This window comes from Colias philodice, chromosome 29 (assembly GCF_061535455.1).
Source record: "Colias philodice isolate Cphi_HAF_F1 chromosome 29, ilColPhil1 Martin Lab GWU primary, whole genome shotgun sequence".
Lineage (NCBI taxonomy): Eukaryota > Metazoa > Arthropoda > Insecta > Lepidoptera > Pieridae > Colias > Colias philodice.
In genome coordinates, this window is record NC_143114.1 from 4,229,171 (window position 1) to 4,253,032 (window position 23,862).

General features: G+C 35.9%; 3 protein-coding genes across 3 annotated transcripts in view; all 3 read left to right on the plus strand.

The window, feature by feature from the left end:
• LOC149475908 (uncharacterized) overlaps window positions 1-2,742 on the plus strand; it is a 56,090-nt gene extending 53,348 nt beyond the window's left edge. Inside the window, exons 5-6 of the mRNA XM_089712782.1 lie at window positions 157-1,161; window positions 1,241-2,742. Of these exons, the coding sequence (XP_089568908.1) occupies window positions 157-1,161; window positions 1,241-2,409 (2,174 nt within the window). The 3' untranslated portion in view covers window positions 2,410-2,742. The remainder of the gene's footprint in view (window positions 1-156; window positions 1,162-1,240) is intronic.
• A 1,070-nt stretch (window positions 2,743-3,812) lies between these two features.
• Window positions 3,813-20,693, plus strand: LOC149475910 (zinc finger protein 639-like). The gene is made up of 3 exons (XM_089712898.1): window positions 3,813-3,982; window positions 4,549-4,635; window positions 18,751-20,693. Exons 1-3 carry the CDS (start codon window positions 3,952-3,954, stop codon window positions 19,884-19,886), a joined length of 1,254 nt encoding a protein of 417 aa, XP_089569024.1. The 5' UTR covers window positions 3,813-3,951; the 3' UTR covers window positions 19,887-20,693.
• A 1,948-nt stretch (window positions 20,694-22,641) lies between these two features.
• LOC149475911 (zinc finger protein 521-like) lies at window positions 22,642-23,625 on the plus strand. The gene has a single exon (XM_089712501.1). The coding sequence runs from the start codon at window positions 22,642-22,644 to the stop codon at window positions 23,623-23,625; it is 984 nt and encodes a 327-aa protein (XP_089568627.1).
• The last annotated feature ends 237 nt before the right edge of the window (window positions 23,626-23,862 follow it).

A 23,862-nucleotide genomic window follows, 5' to 3' on the forward strand; every position in this document is an offset into this window, starting at 1 on the left:
TCCCTCGAGTAACTAAAGCGAGTTTTTTCGCGCGACCCTCATTGACTAATACGATGTTGTGAGTTGTGACACTTCGCTAACGCAACAACCATAACGTAATTGAAAATTGTCATAGTCATTACAAAGCAACTACAACTTGGAACATTTTGTTTATAGGTCCTCGGCAACACCAGAGAGACAACTTGAAAACGAGTCAAGTTGAAATGAATCGAACAGAAAGAGCAAAACAACTTGACTTTAGGGAAAAGCACCAATCTAATGTTCGAAATGTTTTGATGTATTCGAACGCCACGATGATTAGAAGCTGTGATGATAAAGGATACAAATGCGGTTTCTGCCCGGACCACTACACCACACCAGCTGATTTGAAAGCACACTCCTTAAATTCACATACAAGAAATTGTCTTGTAGATATGAAAGTGCGGAGCCCTTACACTGTTAAATTAGATATCACAGATCTAAAATGCACTATTTGTAATTCAAATACACCAACACTGCAAGACCTGCTAGATCATTTACAAAATAGTCACGATAAAGTTATATACGAGGATATTGAAAACCAATTGGTGTCCTATAAATTTGATGACGATAAGTTTAGATGTGTGTTTTGCAAAGAGGAGTTTCGTAGATTCCCAACGTTGCAGTTTCATATGAATAAGCATTATCGGAATTATGAATGTGATGTGTGCCACGCTGGTTTCATGAACAGCAATAATTTAAGAGTGCACAAAAAAAAACATAAAAGGCAAAACTTACGTAAAAAGATTGGTAAAAGTAAAGACATGGAGAATGAAGATGATTGTGCTGAAAATGAAGAAATAGAAGATCGAAATGAAACGTTAACGGAAAATAATCTCCATATATGTAGTGAATGCGATGCGTATTTTGAAAATGAAGAGTTGCTCCAAAATCACGCGCTAAATGAACACTCGCTTAAAAGGGACTTTAACTGCGAATATTGTGATATGACATTTTTAACAGCAGATGAACTAAAACATCATCAGCAAAGTCATAGAGAATGTCTCAGTTCGTTTAAAGATGATAAAACTTTACATGATCATTTGATTATCCATGCCAATGGCATTGGATTTAAATGCACAGAATGTGATTTGTCATTTGTACATGAAAAAGAGATGCAAGAACATATACAAGAGAAGCATGGTAAGTTATTTACAAGGTGATATGAATAATACTGTGACATTGAAGGAAATATTAACTTTTGATTTATTTTTATTTTTAGGTACCCCGGAAACTGACAAAAAAGTCGATAGCACAAAGAAAAAAATTAAGAAAGTTAAATCTAGTGATGTTGCCTGTAAGAAAATGGGGCGGTCTGCATTAAAAATTAAATTTCGTGAAAATGTACTTGAAGTATTATATAATTCTAATGCATCGGCTATCAGAACTTGTGTTGACTACAGATACACATGTTGTTTTTGCTCCGACTGTTACGAACGTCCGGAGGATTTGAAAAATCACAACTTGGAGTGTCACGACAAGTCCACCTTAAGGAATGGAATTAGGGCAAACCACTTGAACTCATTAACTCTGAAACTGGATATTACTGGACTACGATGTACCCTCTGTGATACGAAGATGGACATGTTAGATGATTTATTGAACCACCTTAAAGATATACACAACAGACAAATTCACACCGATATTGATAATTACATGGTTCCTCTTAAGTTCGAAGACGACATCTTACGTTGCACATTTTGCCGAGAGGAATTTGTCCAATTTAGACTACTAATGGCACACATAAATGTACACTATAGAAATTTTGTATGCGAAGTGTGTGACCATGGGTTTATAAATCCGACTACTTATCGATCTCACATCAGGATCCATGAAATCGGCAATTACAAATGCGACTACTGTGAAAGGGTTATGGATACTAGAGCCAAAAAATTGAACCACGAGAGGGTGACACATAGACGATTGAAGAATTTAGATGGCACAGCGTCGAAATATATGAATAAGTGCCAGTATTGCCATCAATCGTTCAACGGATATAATAAGAAGCAAAAGCATTTAGCGGAAGTCCACGGGGTGAAACTTCCCGGCTTGCAGTGTAAGGCTTGCGATCTCACGTTCCCAAATCGGCACAGATACACGATTCATATAAAGAGGGATCATCTAATGGAACGGAGACACGGTTGTACAGTGTGCGACATGAAATTTTACACGTCCTACGCCTTGAAGCAGCACATTATCAGCCATTCTGATGTGAAGAAGTATCAATGTGATATTTGTATGAAGTCATATGGCAGGAGAAAAACACTGCGTGAACATTTACGTATCCATGCGGATGATAGGAAGTACGTGTGTGGGCAGTGTGGACAAGGCTTTATACAGAAGTGTAGTTTGACTGGCCATATGCGAGCTAAACATTCGGAGCTAGTATGAAGAAGATTGGACTCTAAATAAAATTGTTAATTAAGTGTTAGCTTTGATTATCACCGAAATATCCTAAAACGGGTTCCAATTTTTTGTTTATGTGAATAAATTATTAACCATGGAAAAGATATACTTATACGAGTTATTTTAATTAAACTTTTTAAGTGATAAAGCGTAAATGGAAGTATTTTATTTACCCACACACATTTTATAAACCCTAAGATTTTACTGACCACAAATTATCGATATCTTTCTAATTTTTACGAAGGTAACTTAAATTAAAGTGATTGTTTATTTAAATAAGTCGTATAAAATCATAAATGTATTATACAATCAAGATACTGATGGGAAAGAGCGAGCAGTGAAACAGTTAGAAGATGTTACTATAATTGGTCGTTTTCTTTATAGGTTCTCGACGTAGCATCAAAACTGAAACAACAGATGTTAAATCAGGACAATCAGGTAAACTGAATGACGAAATAGCTCAAATTGGAGACACGAATGTTATAAAGAAAAAAGGTGAAGAATTGGCAAAACATAAAATTAATTTGGTAGCGATACTTAAAAATTCCACAGCGACTCCGATCCGATGTCGAGGCGGAATAGGTTATGCGTGCTGTTATTGCGCACAAGAATTCCCAGATCCTAAGGATTTGAAGAAACACACAATGCAAATGCATGAAGAGAAAACGAGACTACGGTTAATGGAAGGGAAAGATATCTATAAATTTCACGCAAAGCTCGATATAACTGACCTAAAATGCAGTATTTGTGCAAGTAATATTGACGATCTGGAAAAACTTATTGAACATCTCAGAAACGTTCATAACGTCACAATGCACATGGATGTGAAAAATCAACTGGTTCCCTTCAAGTTTGGTAGCGAAGGACTGAAATGTTTTATGTGCTTTAGCGTGTATCATAAATTTAAATCGCTTTTAGAGCATATGAACGTACATTATAGAAATTATATATGTGATGTGTGCAACGCTGGATTCGTGAACCGTTGTATGCTGGCCCGGCATGCGGAGAGCCACAGGCTCGGATCGTTCAAATGTATGTTCTGTCCGAAGATATTTGACACGCTCAGGAAGAAACGGTCGCACGAAAAGTGCGTGCACACACATTCGGTACTCAACAGATGTGGCTATTGCAACGAGAAATTTAGGGACTATAGGAAAAAAGAGAAACATCTCATAGCAGTTCACGGTGCGGTCAATGTAGAGACGAAGTGCCAAGCCTGTGATAGGACATTCACGAATCAAAAGGAGTACAATTCCCACGTGAAGAGGCTGCATTTGATGGACAAGAGACATAAATGCCCAGAGTGTGATATGGCCTTTTTTACCACTGGAGAGCTGAGAGATCATGTCGTGAAACACACGGGTACAAGGCAGTTTGAGTGTGAGGTGTGTCATAAGACGTACGGAAGGAGGAAGACTCTATTGGAACATTTGAGGATACATAAAGACGATAGACGGTTTAAGTGCGAGCATTGTGGGCAGGCGTTTGTGCAGAAGTGCAGTTGGCGGGGACATATGCGTGCGAAGCATGGGGAAAAGGTCTAGTGAGATATATGAAGGTTGTTATGTATAAATTTTATGGTTTATTTAAGGATACGTTAAAATTTAACGAGCATTAAAATATTGTAAATATTGTAATTAGTATACTAAATAATGAATTATTACGAAGTAAACTAAATTAACGCTCCTAAATTATATCGTAAAAGATTTAAACTATTAATTGGTAAATTTATTCCTTATTTAGAGGTTAAAACGGAATGCTGCCTAATAATGTTTAAAAGTTAAAACAGACCCGAACCCATAGCCTATTACAAAAATTTATCTTGAACTTAAGATTTCTGATATTATTTACATCGATGATTTTAATAAATAATGATTTAGAGCAGTATTTCAAGGTTCTTATCTAGGGTTGAATCAGATAATTTACAATTTAAATAATAAATGATTGAAGATATCGTTCTGTATTTACTGCAAGATAAGTAACAATCTTATTTCTATAAAACGCTATGCAAATAAAACCCATGTATTAATAACCTTTAAAATTGTTTGATCGAAAATAAACGAAAAATTTACCTGTACTTTGTTACATCATCACCACGTTTGTAATATATACTTTTCTTTATAGGTAAAAGGGTACGATTGAAGTCTGACAGCAGGGAAACTGCTAAGACTATAGCGAATGAGAACAGTGATCCACCGAAAGTGACGCTAGGTAAAGAGTTGGCTAAACATCGAACCAATATTAGAGAAATTATTCGTTGGTCCAACGCGACACCTATAAGATGTAGAGGTGGTATTGGATATGCGTGCTGCTTTTGTTCAGACCAATATCCTGATCCAGCTGATCTAAAACGACACACAATAGACGGCCACGATGAAGAAACCAAACGGGATTTCATGAAAGGCAAAGATATGTACGGATTCTTTGTAAAATTGGACATCACGTCCCTCGTATGCAACATTTGCTTGCAGAATATCAACACTCTTGAAAATCTAATGACACACCTCAAGGATGAACATGACAAAAACATATACACGGATATCAATAATCACATACTGCCGTTCAAATTTGAAAGCGAAACGCTCAAGTGTTTCATCTGCTTGAACGTATTCAACAAATTCAAAGCTCTACAAGAACATATGCATACGCATTACAGGAACTTCATTTGCGAGGTGTGTGACGCTGGCTTTGTCAACAAGCACCTTTTGCTATGTCACAGGGAGGGTCATAAGAAAGGCACGTTCGAATGCACACAATGCACGGAAGTATTTGACACAGTGCGTAAAATGAAGCAGCATATACGGAAGGTTCACAACGGGAGTCTGCCGCACAAATGTGGGTATTGCAACGAGAGATTCAAGGAGAATTTCCATAAGAATGAACACTTGGCCAAAGTGCATGGTATCGTTGGACCGGCTATCAAGTGCCAAGCGTGCGATAGAACGTTCGCGACGCAACAAACGTGGTTGTTGCATACGAAGAAGTATCACCTAATGCAAAGGCAGTATAAATGCTCTAGGTGCGAAATGGACTTCTTCTCGAAGAGGGAACTGAACGATCACATGGTGAAACATACAGGGACTAGGGAGTATAGATGCGAAATATGCTTTAAGTGTTACGGGCGGTTAAAGACGCTCAAGGAACATTTAAGGAGACTACACCCAGATGAAAGGAGAAGGAACTGAGATGGTTAAAATTGTGCTTTGTATACTGATCTTAAGGTTTATTGTCGCGTGACAAAATATTGTAAGAAGAATTTTGGAATAAGCTCAGAAGGGATTCCATGATGACTTCAAGCAGTATTAATTCCAGCGTAGATTTATCGTCATCATTATCCAACACAGGAATTAATACTGCTTGAAGTGATCATGGTAACCCCTTGATATTATTTTTACTCAGTCAAACGTGTATCGTATACAGATCTTATTATTATTTAATTTTGTACGTTTGTATGTTTTTTTGATGTTTATATATTTATTGGAAGTTTCGTTTTGAAATAAATTTTTTATCGGTGATTTGAGTGTGCTGATTATTCGTGCATTAATTTTTTAAGCTTAAGCAAATCCCTAACCAATTATAAATTATTAAAACCTTTTTTTTTATAATTGCCAAATTTGTTTTATAAGAAGAACCTCCTATTTTGTAGACGTTTCTACATACATTTTTTGTGATGGAGCCTTTTTCTAAACATTATTTATTTAACCTAACTGACACTTAAAATATTTTAACAAAATAGACAGTTGCAGTATTATTATTCAAATTCAAATTCGTTTATTGAATCAAACTTAACCTAACCTTAGAGCTAAATACATTAGGTGGTAACTGTATAAGGTATATATCAATCAACGGTTCGAGACCAGGGGCGTGCACAGAGTTTTTCGACAGGGTAGGCAGAAATATTGTAATGATATTAAGTCATAATAACGAATACCTACTGCAATGTTTATATTTTCACATTGCTGTACTCATTTATGAGCTTACAATACGTTGTATTCCCCAAAATAATGGAAAATATATTACGATTTACACACCTACCTACTATAAAATAATTTTCAAAGTACCTACCTATAATAACTATACTCTGTCCATTATATTATTTGCTTTTTGACAGCTTCACGCCTATGAAGGATTGTATTGTCTATGTTAAAATGTCATACAAATAATTATCGTTCTTCATGGACAGGTCCCGCCCACTTAGTGATGTCTACACAGAATTATTCAATGATGGGTCGATAGATTATAATAATCGATAGAAATACTCTGTAAAATATATCCGATGCAGAATAACTCTTCTATTATGTTATATAATTTAAACGTAAAGACAACCAAATTGTAAGATAGAAACCAATAAATAATAAAATATTAGTTTAGTTTAGTTTTAACATACAATGCATAGATATGTGGTCTTATTATTACATATCTTATTAGTACGTTTACGTTGTAATTATTATTTACGTACCTGATTCGATTTATGATAATATTTTTAATTTATAATTGAAATGGTATCACAATCGATAATCTTTTGAACATCACTTCTGGTATCACCCGTCGAGCTGTCAAAAAGCAATTCTTATAGTGGACAGACTATAGTGTTCTATATTATGAAATTAACGATTAACTTTACCTTTGTGTATTACAAATTCCGGTATAGATCGGCTCTTTTTCTATCACTAAGTCTCTGTTTGATAAATGTTTATTCATAAAACAAAAATAAGAATTTTCCGTTAAATTATACCTAATTATTATCTTACAAATTAATACACTCACGATAGACATAATCTATTTAGTTACTCCCAAAACACCTCACTTGCAAATTGTCTTATTTAACATTATTAATTTTCTCAAAAAACAAATTTAACCTCAAAGTAAAATATTAAGTAACGTTTGTTATTTCCAAAACAAAACAAACGAATTATGAGGCGTGCAATAATGATACTATTTGCAGATGGTCTTTACCGCTACAAAAATGTATAAATTATCACACTTCTTAAATTGGTCGCATATTCAACTTCAGTTTCGGCTTTCGATGTGGTTCCGAATTCGGTTCGTACCAATTCGTATATCTTCGTAAAAAGACACTGCCTACCTTGTGTGTTTGTGTGCGTGGTTTTATAACATCAGTGTGCCGTGTTTATAGGCACGCACACATATAAAATATGCGTAGACACGCAGAGCACACATATAAAAACTAAGACACGGATAGTTTGTGTCTTTGCCGTCCCGTGACGTACTGAGTCCTGTGGCGGCGCTAGTGAAGCGCATGCATAGTGACTTGAGCTGTGTTATTGAAATTAAATAATAATGCCACCAAAATACCAATAGATGGATCTGAAATATATTTGAAATATTTTGATTTTTGTTTCATACTACATGGCGTAATTAATAAAATATAATGACGCTGTGAATTTCATTTATGGATATTAAATATTGATTAGAGTTTGGTAAATGCTAGGGTAGGCAGTGTCTTTATGTCTTTATGGAATGCACGCCACTGTTCGAGACTGGCATCTTTGCTAGGTTACCGAGTAGGTAACCTGTATTAAAGATATCAGTTCCTTCCCCATATAATTTATATAATGAAAAAACATCTTAAGGTGGTCATCACAACTTAGTCAACGAAATTGATTTTTAAGTTCGGATATAAAGAATATAAAAGTAAATTAACTAATTGATATCTTAACTTATGAACATGAAAGGAGTCGAATGATTATGTGTGGTACGTACACACATAATCATTCGACGTATTACATGTAGTCCGGGATACATCGCCCATTTTTGCAAGTGATTACTATCAAGCTAATTTTTCGTGAGTAGCTTTATTTTGATGAGATGCCCAATAATTTCATGTACGAAACTCTCGATTGTGGTAGCTTACAGAGGTAACAAGGATAAAAATTTTTGATTTGACGGTTCTCAAATATTTATTACGCAATTTGTAGGACAATATGTCTGTTGAATTATATAAGTATTAAATAAGTGAAAATAAAAAAATCAGCTGGTTAGTAATCATTTATGATGACTTCGTTATCGATACACATTGGAAAGGTGGACTCTTTGATCAAACCATAGATTTTGTAGGACAAATATTTTTTCGAATAATTTAGATAATTATCTTGAGATTGAACAAAAAAAAACATTCAGTTAGTAATTAATATTTGAGAACCATCAAATCAAAATATTTTATCCTTGTTTCCTCTGGTAGCTACCACAATCGAGAGTTTTGTACATGAAATTATTGGGCATCTCATCAAAATAAAGCTACTCACGAAAAATTAGCTTGATAGTAATCACTTGCAAAAATGGGCGATGTATCCCGGACTAATGCGTATTAGTTAGTTCTTAAAATCTACACTCGTTAATATAAACATAAGAACACTAAAGCCTAACTACAAAGTTAATAGTAAATCACGAAATGAAAAAACTATTTATTTATTTATTAAACTATAAATGAAAATAATCAAAAAAACAATTCTATTAACATCAGATTTTGCGTAAATGAAATTGGAGTTTATTGTTATGTTCGTTCATATTTAGGATATTTTCTTACGCTAAATTACAATTGTATTTGATCAAATATATGCCTAATGTTTTCATTAATAGTAGGCGAGTATGTATTAATGGTGATATTGTTTTGATCATAAAACGTGACATCCAGTGTCTGGCAGGTGCATGACTAATGACCAATTTATGTTTGTAGGTGTCCGAACCATTACAATCGAACGGAGAAAAACGGAACCTCTTTTGGATTTGAAGATATTGCGCCGTGGAGTTAAATTGAATGAGGCTAAGAAAAATCAACAGAATTTGAAGAATATTTTACTATATTCCAACGCTAATCCGATTAGGAACAAAGACAGTCTCGGATATGGTTGTGCGTTTTGCCCAGAACAGTTTCCTCAAACAACAGATCTCAAGAAACACTTTCTGAATGAGCACAACTGTGATAGACTCATAAAATTCATGTCTACAAGGCTGTTTGAACATGTCGTCAAACTGGATATCACGTTTTTGAACTGCGCTCTGTGTGATAAAGACATTCCTCAGTTAGACGAATTGATGCTCCATCTGAAATCTGAGCACGGGAAAAATATGCACACCGATATCAAAACTCCGATTGTACCGTTTAAATTTGATTCGCCAGAACTACGTTGCGCTGTGTGCTTGGCTGAGTACACGACGTTCAAGCTTCTGCAGGAGCATATGAATTCCCACTTTGGCAATCACGTTTGTAATGTATGTGGCCGATGCTATATGACGTCTAGGCTCCTCGTTGGCCACATGAAGAGGCACAATACTGGCGACTTCAAATGCGATCAATGCGATAAAGTGTTTTCCAATCAGGAGAAATTACGGGACCACCAAAAGCGGACACATCTCGGGCTAGGGAAAAGGAACAAATGTCAAATGTGCAACGAGCGGTTTCTGGATTATTGGAAGAAAATCGATCACATGATTAAAGAGCACGGCGCACCGCCTGTTATCCTGAAGTGTCAAGCGTGTGAGAGAACTTTCCAGAACCAGAGAGCGTTGTCGAGGCATACGAAGAAAGATCACCTCTTGGAGCGACGTCATAAGTGTGAAGAGTGTGATATGAGGTTTTTTAGTACAGGTGGATTGCAGCGGCATATGGCAAAGCACACTGGAATAAGACAGTTTCAATGTGATGTTTGTTTCAAAGCGTATGGAAGGAAGAATACGTTAAGGGAGCATATGAGGATACACGCGGATGATAGACGATTTGCATGCAATCATTGTGGACAAGCGTTTGTCCAGAAATGTAGTTGGCGTAGTCACATGAGGTCGAAGCATGGTGAAGAAGTATAGTTAGAACAGCTCACTTAGATTAAATAGATTTAAGGATTTTAAATTAATAAATAGGTAAAATATTAAATTGCAAATAAATGCTTAATGCGTTTTCAGTCTTTTATTAGATGGTTTTTTGTCCTTTTGGTTACGGCATTCCACATAGGTGTATACTGTCATTGACTCATAGAAATTTTAAACTAAAGTTACTTATATTTATTTTGAACGCGTAGTTTACCTACATAGATTAATTATTTATAAATTAATATTATAATTAATAATTATATTATCAATTGACGACCTTATGCGTAAGCCTGTCGCTTTGAATGTAGTTTCCCATGAAAGATGACAAATCAAGTTTCAACTAATACTAAGCTATGTAGCGTTGCGAGCAGAGGCGGCTCGTGACAAAATTTTATGGGTGTTCACTTGAAATAAAACACTGAAAATACATGGTGTAAAGCAGTACATTTATCAAAAAAATTACTTATAAAGGAAATACATACGTCTTTCTTTTTGGTGTGCAAAAATATCTATAACTTAAAGCGACAAGACATTAGTAAATGTCTGTTGTTGCTTTCATCACAACCACACAACCACGGTGTTTTCACATATTGTTCAGATTTAAACACACGCGTATATGTTTTCGTTTTTGTCGTACATTTTTGCGTGATCAAGTTCAGGCCGTGGCGCGGGCGGTCCCTTAGCTTTACATTCAAGCCGAATTTGTAACGTTTTATCACACTTTTTAATGAACGCCACATTATAATTATTGTTCATTTTAACACTCACAAGTAATACTGATAACTACAGGCTATTTCAACACGTATTTTATAATTTTAATTAGAAAATTGCATGAATCGCGCGCGTGCATTGAAGTTGACTCGAGTGTTTGTTTATATTAAGAAGTGGCAACTTGCAACGTCGCAATCGCTGTCCTGCCGGGCGGTAAAAACGAACCGGCAACGTTTGCGGGTGCGGCGCTCCGAATTTTGCTACTTTTCCATAGAAAATCTTCTGTTTCACGCGCAGGGCTCTGGCAAAACCCTCTCTTTCACTCCTATTGGATTTCGTATTAGGAAATGTACTAAATCTTTTTTCATTGGAGCGCAATCGTGAGCGCTCCGCTTCGCGCGTTACATAATACAGTAGGTATTATACAGGTGTATGGGATGATGGAATGATGGATATATTCATGGGTATTAACAGTAGTTTTAAAGATTACGATTGATTTTAAATAGTAATAATTAATGTTAATAATTAAATTAAGGAGTATGATTTTATTATAATTATTTATGGGAGTTCACTGCACCAGCGCTCCTTAGGGCGAGCCGCCTCTGGTTGCGAGTAGATGTGCTTTGAAGGGTTTTCTGCCTTTTCTCCGAAAATGGTTATGCGATGCTATGCGAATGCGACGTATCGATAGTACGCACCGCACATAGCTACACCATCCATGTGACACATGACAGCACGAATCCATAGCACACATTAATAGGATACCTACATCCATAGGACGCATCCTTGCATATAAAAACGTATATAAGCTGAATATGTTTCCACCAATGCTATGTTATGTGCATCAATAAATATGACTGGTGGATATTCAACGCATCCACAGCAACGTAGCATAGCTTCTGGTGAAAAAGCAACCAGACTGTTGTGATTGCCCCTACACTATAAAGGTAGAAGCTGTATATAGTATTTAATGAGACAGGAGACTCTAAACTGATAAAGCTAGGAAGCAAATGACTTTCTTATATTACATACTTACAACGTCAAAAAATGAAATATGAAGGAAACCGTGGTCAACACTTATTTTTACTAATGCCTAAAAGTCACCTAAATTATGATCAAAGTTAATTGGAACGAAGTTGCTTATCGCGCGTTGCGAAAGGGCGCTAGATGGAATTAAGACGAAAAGTTATAACAACACTTTTACTTTAGTTGTAAGCCGTGCGACGTGCGCATGTTTCTCTGTCTGTCTCTTTCTCTCTCATAGAAAGTAAGCCAGTTATCTTAGTAACTTCGTACCATGCGGGTGTCCCTTGACACATCTGATGTTTTCAAGTAAATTTTGCTAAAATTTCGTTTAAATTTTAGTAAAGTTTTAGTGTAAGTTCCATAAGTCCAGTTTTTTTGTTCCTGTACGTAGAAAGCATGTAATTTTCGTGTAAGTAGTATTTGTGTTTGTGCTTAAGAATCGACAACGGAATGATGAGAATATTTGTTGTAGGTCGCACCGGGAGAAAGAAGATTATTACTATAAAATTTGAAAAAAAGGAGGAAAACGAGTCTGACACGGAAAATAAAGTAGAATTCAAAATACAAAGTGAAATTGGAAAACATAAATATAATATACAAGAGATATTACTCAATTCTAACGCGACTCCAATTCGAAGTAAAATCGGCACTGGATACACCTGTTGTTTCTGCTCAAATCACTACCCAGACCCGAAAGATCTGAAGCACCATACTTTAAATGATCACGACGATGAAACAAAGTCTAAGTTCATGAAAGGCACTCATATGCATTCCTATTTCGTTAAGCTGGACATAACTGATCTCAAGTGTAAATGTGGTAAAAGTTATGAAACTACAGAAGCGCTTACAGAGCACCTCAATGATGCACATAAAGTCAAGATCTACACACAAATAAAGAGTCACATACTCCCGTTCAAGTTTACAAGCCAAGCCCTCACTTGCTGCATATGCTTCAATATATTTAATACGTTTAAAGCCCTGCAAGAGCACATGAACGTTCATTATAGAAACTTCATATGCGAAGTGTGTGACGCTGGCTTTGTGAATAAGAACATTCTATTGAGACACCAAGACGCTCACAAAACTGGCACGTACTCCTGTGAAGAGTGTAAGAGGACGTTTGACACGGCGCGAAAGAAACAACTCCACGATCGTTCGAAACATCCCGGAGTTAATTTGCCACACAAATGTGCGTACTGCAATGAGAGATTTAATGAGGTGTGGAAGAAACTCCTGCATATGACCAGGGTTCACGATATAAAAATACCCGAGATTAAATGCCAGGCTTGCGATAAAAGCTTTATCTCAAAATATTTGTGGAGATTGCATATCAGCAGAGTACATCTAATGCACAAACCGTTTAAATGCACGAACTGTGAAATGCAGTTTTACGGGAAAAAGGAATTGGCCAGTCACATGATTAAACACACAGGCACAAGAGATTTTCAGTGCGATGTCTGCCTGAAGTGTTACGCGCGGCAGAAGACTTTAAAGGAACATAAGAAACGGATGCATTCTTAATTTAAGATATATTTAAATGTTATATAATATATTAAATTATAATAAAAGTATATTTAAGTATAAAAATGTCTATTTATGTGCAATATGACAAATTGTGAATTTGTTTCAGAATCATTAAATGTTTGTTGAAGTCTAGAGAGTATCAATCTACCTTTAGTTAAATACTAGCTGAGCCCTGCGGTTTTACCCGCAGTGCTCCACTCCTGTTGAGCTTAACGTGACGAAATATAGCCTATAGCCATCCTCGATAAATGGGCTATCTAACACCGAAAAAATTTTTCAAATCGGACCAGTAGTTCCTGATATTGCGACGTATCTTACATAAACAAAAAATAGGCAATGTTGAGCGTCTTAACTATTAAGCGCGTCACACACGGTGAAGATATTATAATATTTTATCTTAAGACTAGCTTTCCGCCTGCGGCTTCGCCCGCGTTTTCAAAAAAAAACCCGCATAGTTCCCGTTCCCGTGGGATTTCCGGGATAAAACCTAGCCTATGTCACTCAGAAATGATGTAGCTTTCCAACAGTGAAAGAATTTTTCAAATCTGCCAAGTAGTTTCGGAGCCTATTCAATTCATACAAACAAACAAAAAATCAAACCTTTCCTCTTTATAATATTTGTATAGATACTGTTATATTTTATATTACAGTATCTTAACGCATCCGGTATCAGCGTTCGGACCATCATTTTTCTTTTTGATGACGCGAAATTTTGTGGGTCATTTGTAACAGGATGGCGGTTCTACAGGAGTCTTAATACGCAATGACAAAAAGAAAAATGATGGTCCGAACGCTGATACCGGATGCGTTAAGATACTGTAATATAAAATATAACAGTATCTTAAGATAAAATATTATAGTATCTTCACCGTGTGTGACGCGCTTTACAAATATCAAATCTATTTTTACATTTTTAAATATATAATGCTATAAAAAAGAACTCTCAAGTTATACGGTAGAACGTATTAGCATTCCGCCCGCGACTTCGCCCGCTTTGTCTAAAACTTGACAAATTATATACTAAAAACCTTCCTCTTATATCACTCTATAGATTGAAAAAAACATCAAAATATATTATGTAATTTTAAAGATCTAAGCATACAGACACACAGACGGCAGAAAGCGACTTTGTTTTATACTATGTAGTGATAGTGTGTTCATGTGTGTTCTCAAACCTGAAGTTAAATTAGCTGAAAATCAATCCGCACGTTAGCTTGCCACGTCATTCAATAAAGAACAACGCCAAGATGTAAGAAAGAAGTAATCTCTTTAATTCTTTACTATACGAGTATTAAAATATTTCGCACACCATTATCATAAAAGTAAAGTGTATTAGTGTTGGAAAGTGCCCAATGATAACATGAAAATTTTCATTTTAGGTCCCATTTGGCCAACAAAGAAAGTGTTTATCAGAAATCCACAGCCGTTGAAGAAAGTGAAGAAGGAAACGTTAAAAATAATGCCTAGAGCGACTGTGAATCTATTACTGAAGACGCAAGCAGAAATAGGGAAACATTTAGACAATATACGACTGATTTTAATGAACTCTAACGCGACGCCGATCAGGTGTCGCGGAGGATTCTCTTATGCGTGCTGTTTTTGCAACAATCAGTATCAAAACCCGGATGAACTGAAACGACATACGCTTACATCACACGACAATACTGCCAAACAAGTTTTCATGAAGGGTGCTACATTGGTCAATTATATGGTTAAATTGGATATAACAGGACTTAAATGCAATCTATGTGGTAAAGATGTTCCAGAATTGGACGACTTTACAAGACATTTGACTTCAGACCACGCGATGAAGTACCACACAGATATTAAAAGCCATATAGTTCCGTTCAGATTCGAGAACAAGGATTTCAGATGCGTCTGTTGTCACAATAGATTTAATAATTTCAAAACTCTAATCGAACATATGAATGCCCATTATAGTAATTTTGTCTGTGATGTTTGTGGCGCTGGTTTTGTAAATAAAAGGACGTTACAAACGCACGGTTATAGACACAAAAAGGGAACCTTCAATTGCTCGTTTTGTACCAAAGTATTCGATACGAGTATTAAGAAGCGAGATCATGAGAGAGCGGTTCATGTACTGAGGAACAAGAGGAGCAAATGCGGTTACTGTGGGGAGAAGTTCACGGACTATACGAAGAAGAATGACCACGAGGTTAAAGTCCATGGAGCGACGCCTACAGTGTTACAATGTCAAGCCTGTGATAAGACGTTTGACAATCAAAGATCTCTCACGATGCATACGAAATCGTACCATCTGCTTCAAAGGAAGAAGTCAGAGAAGAATGTATAGTGCCATAAAAAATGAATTATTCTACAACTAGCTTACCGCCCGTGGCCTGCTTTGTCTAAAACCTAATAAATTATATACTAAAACCTTCCTCTTGAATCACTCTATCTATTAAAAAAACTGCATCAAAATCCATTTCGTAGTTTTAAAGATTTAAGCATACAAAGGGACAGAGAAAGCGACTTTGTTTTATACTATGTGGTGATAGTTCATTGTTACTGCTGTGCGCTATCTACGGTACTTAATTATTATTAGTTATTTTGCAATTAAATTAATTGAATAAATGATTTTGAAAGTATATGGTCTATTATATCTTCACACAAGAGCACAGCTAGTTTTTATGGTGTTCTTTCTTTTCTATAATTATTTAAATGTCTCGTAATGATTGGTAGTTTTACATCAAAATAAGCCTATTTTCAAGAACCCGCTATCATTATGATATACTATATTTCCGCCCGCGGCTTCGCCCGCGTTTTCAAAGGAAAACCCGCATAGTTCCCGTTCCCGTGGGATTTCCGGGATAAAACCTATCCTATGTGTTAATCCAAGTTACCCTCTATATGTGTGCCAAATTTCATTGTAATCGGTTCAGTAGTTTTTACGTGAAAGAGTAACAAACATCCATACATCCATACAAACTTTCGCCTTTATAATAGTATTAAGATTATGTTTGACAAAACATATTTTTTTTAAACTATACAATTCCATTGTTTTTATAAACTTGTTGAATAATTATCTTTGCTTAGAAACCGTTATACAACTTCTAAAATATAAATATTGATTGGTATTCCCTAAGGGTATACCTATTAATAAAATTTGCCTGTGTCTTCTGGAAAATAACAAGATGGTGTTTTAATTAATGTATAAAAATATTCTAGGAAAATTATATAAGTAAGAATTCGAAATGTAATGATATAAAAATACCAAATCTATTCTGATAGTGTATCGACTGAAATTAATTGCATAAATTTTGTCCCTAGGTAACCCTACCGGTCTTAGCGACGCGAAAGCCACTGACGTGCTAAGTAAAACTAAGATTAATGTCAAGGAAATTTTACTTAACACCAATGCGACACCGATTCGTTGTAAAATCGGTATCGGTTATGCCTGTTGTTTCTGCATCAAACAGTGCCCCGATCCAGCCGATCTAAAGACACACACTTTAGAAAAACATTTAAGTGCTGGCGATTTAAATAATAATAGCATAAAAAGGATAACTGGTCGAGGAAGGAATAAGCTTTGCGTCAAGTTAGATGTTACAGGACTCAAATGTAAATTGTGCGGCAATCCAATAAAATCTTTCGATGAAATGTTTGAACATCTCAAAAAACACGACAGACGGGTTTTTACGGACGTCAGTAACCATATACTCCCATTTAGATTCGATAGCGACAATCTGCACTGCTATTTGTGCTCCAAAGAGTTTAAGGCGTTTAAAACGTTGTTAGAACACATGAATGTGCATTACAGTAACTATATTTGTGATATATGTTCAGCGGGTTTCTTAAATGAGGCCAAATTAATGTTGCATAAAATGTCCCATCCATCTGGACAGTACAATTGTACCTATTGTTCAAAAGTTTACGATACAAAGGCGAAGAAAAAGGCACACGAGAAAAGTGTTCATTTGAACGCTAGGACATTTACTGTATGTGGTTATTGTCAGGAAAAGTTTAGAAGCCAGAGTAGGAAAGAGATTCATTTGAACGAAGTGCATGGTGTTCCATTGCCGAAGCGAGAGAAGGCATCGTGTACAATTTGCAATCACGAGTTTCCGAGCAAACATTCGTTAAACGCGCATTTAAAGCGTGTACATTTGTTGGAGAGAACTCACAAATGTCAGTACTGTGAAATGGAATTCTACTCTTCCTTTGAGCTGAAGAAACACGTGGTTAAACATACAGGTGTAAAAGAGTTTCAGTGTAATGTGTGTTCCAAATGTTTTGGGCGCAAGACTACGCTTCAAGAACATTTGCGTATCCATGATGATAAGAAACGGTATGAATGTGGGAGCTGCGGGCAGGGGTTCACACAGAAGCATAGCTGGCGGAGTCATTTACGAACAAAGCATGGGAAAGAAGATTAATCCATACATATTTATGGTCTAATCGCTATTAAAGTTGATACGTAGTCAATTTGCTAACATCTATATTCATAGATTTTTATATATATGTAATTAACTATGTAGCATATGTGGCTTTTTAATAATAAATGAATTAAATATAACCTTTTTTGTTTTAGTCAAACATTGGTTTTTAACACAATGTTCCATCCTGTTAAATAATATTTTTCTATACTTATTACCGCACTATAGAAGCGTCTTAAAAATAAATGTTCATTATTATCTTTCTTTATATATAAAAATGAATCGCAAAATGTGTTGGTAAGCGCATAACTCAAGAACGGGTGGACCGATTTCGATAATTCTTTTTTTATTATATTCCTTGAAGTACGAGGATGGTTCTTATGTAGAGAAAACGTAAATATGTACCACGGGCGAAGCCGGGGCGGACCGCTAGTCTTATATATAAAAATGAATCGCAAAATGTGTTGGTAAGCGCATAACTCGAGAACGGCTGAACCGATTTCGATAATTCTTTTTTTATTATATTCCTTGAAGTACGAGGATGGTTCTTATGTAGAGAAAATGTAAATATTATGAACCACGGGCGAAGCCGGGGCGGACCGCTGGTTAAAAATATATATGAAAACTAACTAAAAAGTAATACTTACGTTCTTTAAGTGATAAATATTATCAGCCAAAGTTATTAAAGATTATTATACATATTATTGAATTGTGATGTAACAATAGATTTATTTTTAACTTTGATACCTATAGCTTTTATTTCATAATTGTATTTAAATTATCAGTGAGTACGAAGCGAATGGAAAAGCCCAGGAGACTAATTCACAATTTTCACCCATAGGTAAAAAGGAAAGCAGCATGAAGATACAGAGAGAAGACCAAGAAAACGATACTGTAAATGTGCATTTGTATTCGAGAACAAAGATGAACATTGCTGAAATTTTGAGGTGCACCAACGCTACCGCAATCCGATGCAGGGGTGGCATAGGCTACCGATGCTGCTTGTGCACTGAAGAATTTGTCAACCCTGCTGATCTCAAGCAACACTCAATAGACCATTACGCAGATACTGATATCTTCACCAATAAAATACTAAGGAAAATAGTAGGTACAGAGCAAAGTAAAATGTGCGTTAAATTGGATATAACCTCGCTCAAGTGCAATATATGTGGCGCAGCTATTCACACACTGGAAGACCTGTTCCAGCATTTGGTGGAGGAACACAAAAGGTGTATTTACATGAATATAAAAAACCACATATTACCCTTCAAATTTGATTCAGAAAAGTTGCGCTGCTGCATTTGCTCGAAGGAGTACAATTCGTTCAAAGCCTTATTGGAACACATGAATACGCACAGCACTAACTATGTATGCAACATCTGCTCTGCTACGTTTGTGAATAAGGGGAAGTTGCAGATTCACCAGTTGACTCACGCGGTCGGTGAATTCAAGTGCCGGTTTTGTCCAAAGATATTGGACACTGTAGTGAAACAGTCGTGCCACGAACGGAGTGCCCATAAGAGCCTTAACGCGGTCAGCAAATGCGGGTACTGTAGCCAGAAATTCAACAATCACTATCGTAGAGAGGTGCACATGTACGAAGCTCACGGCGTTCCAATGACGAAAGTCGAGAGAGCCACGTGCAAGATTTGTGCCCGAGAGTTCTGGTCAAAGAACTCGTTGAACTCGCACCTCCGAAGGGTCCACCTTCTGGAGAAATCGCACAAGTGTGAATTCTGCGATATGGAGTTCTTTGGTTCGAACCAATTGAAGAACCATATACTGAAGCATACGGGCGAGAAGAGGTTCAAATGTGACGTGTGTTCGAAGTCGTATGCGCGGAAGTATACCTTGAGGGAGCATATGAGGATACATGAAAACGATAGGCGGTTTAAGTGCGAGCATTGTGGTCAGTCGTTTGTACAGAAGTGCAGTTGGCGGGGACACATGCGAGCGAAGCATGGGGAGGATGTGTAGTTAGTAGTAGAACGATATAGTTTAAGATCTATTTTCAAAGACTGTGCCAATAAGGTGGTAACAAATGTTGATAATGTATGTTTTTGTGTTTAATTTACCTAGTGTATGTGTAACATTAGAACTCTTACTCATAATAAATGGTTAAATACACATGAACTATGGCTTTATTTATATAAGGTTTGTATGAATACTGTTTCAAGATAAAAAAGAGCGACCTTGAAAATTTACTCTCAACGCGCCTAAACAAGATTCGTCGCATAGATTGTAGTTAGAATACATACATTTTTTTTACTGCGGGCTGAAACATTTCTAATTGGAAGTCCCAGATAGTTACCAATTCTATCCATAACAATTTCATATAATCAACAGTTAATGGCGACTTATATTAATTGGTTTATTTATAGTTTTTATTGTAAATCAGAAACCATTAAATGTTGATGGATTTAAAGACAATCAATACATAAGCAACCTTATTCAGGTTTTAATTCTTTGTTAAAATTGTACAGGCAATAGAGACCTATATTGAAGTTATAGTAGTATTAGTATGATTAGGTACCGAATTTCTATTAATAAAAATGTGTGACGCTAAGAACAGCCAATTAATAAATGTTTTATATACTACTAGCGGTCCGCCCCGGCTTCGCCCGTAGTACCTACATGTTTATACTATCCTATCTCTCAAGTTGGATCGAACTGCACATGGTGTGCGAATTTTATTATAATCGGTTAAGTGGTTTAGGAGTCCTTTGAGGACAAACATTGTGACACGAGATTTATATATATTAAGATTTTATTCGGTTTAGCATTGAAATATAGGTAGGTTACCTATTATTTCAATAATTGATTATAGGTAAACCAGAATCTGATGGCAATTAGGGAAATCAAAATTTTGAGTGTGCAACCCTAGGGAAAATGGACTGAACGATCTTGATACTGCTTATTTTTTATTTTGTCTTCAATATAATAACTCACATTGCATAAGTGGACAATACTGTACTTAATAATGAGATATCCACTTAATATTATTATGTAGGTACATACTTACATGTATAATATACATTTATACAAATTACTTTTATACAGGTAATACATATTATTATTTACACATACCTATATTTGTATATTCATTACCAGTATGCCATGTGAAAATATCGATATTATGATAATGTAGATCAAAACTGCTTATAATTTTTTATAAAATAAAATAAAAATAAAATAAAATTATGTTTATTTTCGTAAGACGTATTAACAGACACACATTATAAAATTGACTGGGACAGCTTGGACTTGACGAATAGCCGTATTGGAAACTCCTGTAATAAGTTTTCATAAAATTATATTATAATCAACAAACAATATTATAGTTACCTACATATAATATTTTTTAATTTATAGTATCAAAACGGGTAAGTCCAATTTACCAATAAAATCTTCAAAATTGAAAATTGTGATGTGTTTGACCCTTCTTCATCGAATGTTTTTCTATACACATTATAAACAACACCTCTTGCTTGTGATCGCAGCGGCTTTTTCGACATTTTCGAAGATTTTTTAGACAAAATCCTAAAAATTATTCATCAACTGCAAAAAAGACAAAATAATTTGACATCCAATTTGATAGTTGTCAAATAAGTTGCCACATAAAAATCTTTTATTTCATAAATATAAATATGCCATCAGATTCTGGTAGACCTATACTATGAAGATAATAAATAATACTTAATAATATGTAGGTATATTATCTGTAATGAAATAGAACGGTATAATTAATATCGACAGTAGTTTTATTTACTAACAACTAGCGGTCAGCCCCGGCTTTGCCCGTGGTACATGTTTACGTTTTCTCTCCATAAGAACCATCCTCGTACTTCAAGGAATATTATAAAAATTGGTTGTTTGTAAAGTAGGTTTACGATCGAGATGTTTACGTGATACCGTCTTATTGGTGGCAGCGCTCGAGATGAGACGGGAGATCGGTCCGTCTCTCTCTCGTTATAACTGCGATCGCGCTCGTGAGGTTTTGATGTGACACAAGTTTCTGAACATGTCACCCGACTAAAACGATTTTAAAAACGTTATCACGTTAAAAAAGAATTAACGAAATCGGTTCAGCCGTTCTCGAGTATAGAAGATTGAATGTACCATAACAAATATACATATATGTAATTGCAAATATTCAAATAAGGCAACCTTGTCGCTTATCAGTTCTCTAACACACGAACGGCAAGTTGTGAACGGCAGAGGCTACTTCAACCATCCCCACCAGTCGACGTCAGTAGCCTCTGCCGTTCGCAACGTGCCGTTCGTGTGTTACAACTTACAACTTTAAGCTTATTCTGTTGCAATTAGTCAATAACAATATGAGGATTGATATTGGTAGGTATAGAATAGAATAGAAATCACTTTAATGTACAATGCAAATAATATTCCAACCTATATGTAATTAACCGTCATAACATCAAAGATGATTTTTTATAATTACAATTTTTATTTAGTTTGTGATTTGTGAATAAAATAATGTTCGCAGTTGTAATAAGTAAATAAGCAAAGATGCCAATTTTCTGCCTTGGAAACTAATACAGACTTTTTATTCTTAGGTAATATTGAATCCAGCGTAGACCACAAGATAGAAAAGGCAGAATTTAAAGATACACCAATCAGGAACGATGTTTACAAAAAGACAAAGAGGAACATATCAGAGATTTTAAAATGCACCAACGCTACCCCCATACGATGTAGAGGTGGTATAGGATACATGTGCTGTTTCTGCAAGGAACAGTACCCAGATCCAGCGGACTTGAAAAAACATACACTAGAACACTATTCTGACATGGAAGTCTTTAGTAATAAAATTCTCAAGAACATCATGGGCATTGACCAATATAGACTATGTATAAAGTTGGACATCACGGCTTTAACTTGTAACTTATGTGCCACAAGTATAGATTCACTAGAAGACCTCTTTAACCATCTGATAGAAGCACATGATAGAATAATACACAAGAAGATCAAAAACCACATAGTACCGTTCAAGTTTGAGACGGAAGACATAACGTGCTGTATATGCTCCAAGACATTTAATTCTTTCAAAGCTCTTCTAGAACATATGAATACACATAGCAAGAATTTCGTTTGCAACATCTGCTGCGCGACGTTTGTCAATAAAGCCAAGATTTCTGGCCACGAATTGACTCATGTTATCAGCGAATTTAAATGCAGCTATTGCCCGAAAGTGCTGAACACGAAAATGAAAAAAGCATGCCATGAAAGCAGCGCGCATAAAAACGTGAACAAAATTAGTAAATGCGGGTACTGTAACGAAAAGTTTAGCAGCCATAGGCGTAAGGAGATGCATCTATTTGAAATGCATGGGATACCGCTGCCCAAAATAGAGAGGGTCACTTGCAAGATATGTATACGTGAATTCCTGAATAAGGACTCTTTGAACAGGCACTTAAGGCGCGTACATTTGCTGGAGAAGTCGCATAAGTGTGAGTATTGTGAAAAGGAGTTCTTCGCCTTAAACGAACTAAATAACCACCTAGTGAAGCATACAGGGGGAAGGAACTTTCAGTGTCATCTTTGTTTGAGGGCGTATAAGAGGAAAAAAACGCTCACGGCTCATATGCATACGCATGCGGATGAAGTACGCTTCAAGTGTGATTTGTGCGATTTGACGTATCTGCAGAAGACCACGTGGTGCACGCACATGCGTACAAAACATAACATTGAAGTATAAGCCAAAGTTGAGACCGATGTCTAATTGGCCCTCTACACCATGGGCAGCGTTGGCCCAACAAATGATCATCGATGTTTGGCGCTAATAACGGCCGATCATAGACATTTAGGTCCCTCTACACTATCGTGATTGCCTCTACTCCCCCAACGCTGTGAAGAGGGCCCATAACTAAGTAATAATGAATCGCCAAATGTTTTGCTAAAAGTAAATAACGCCTGGACCAATTTGATATTTTTT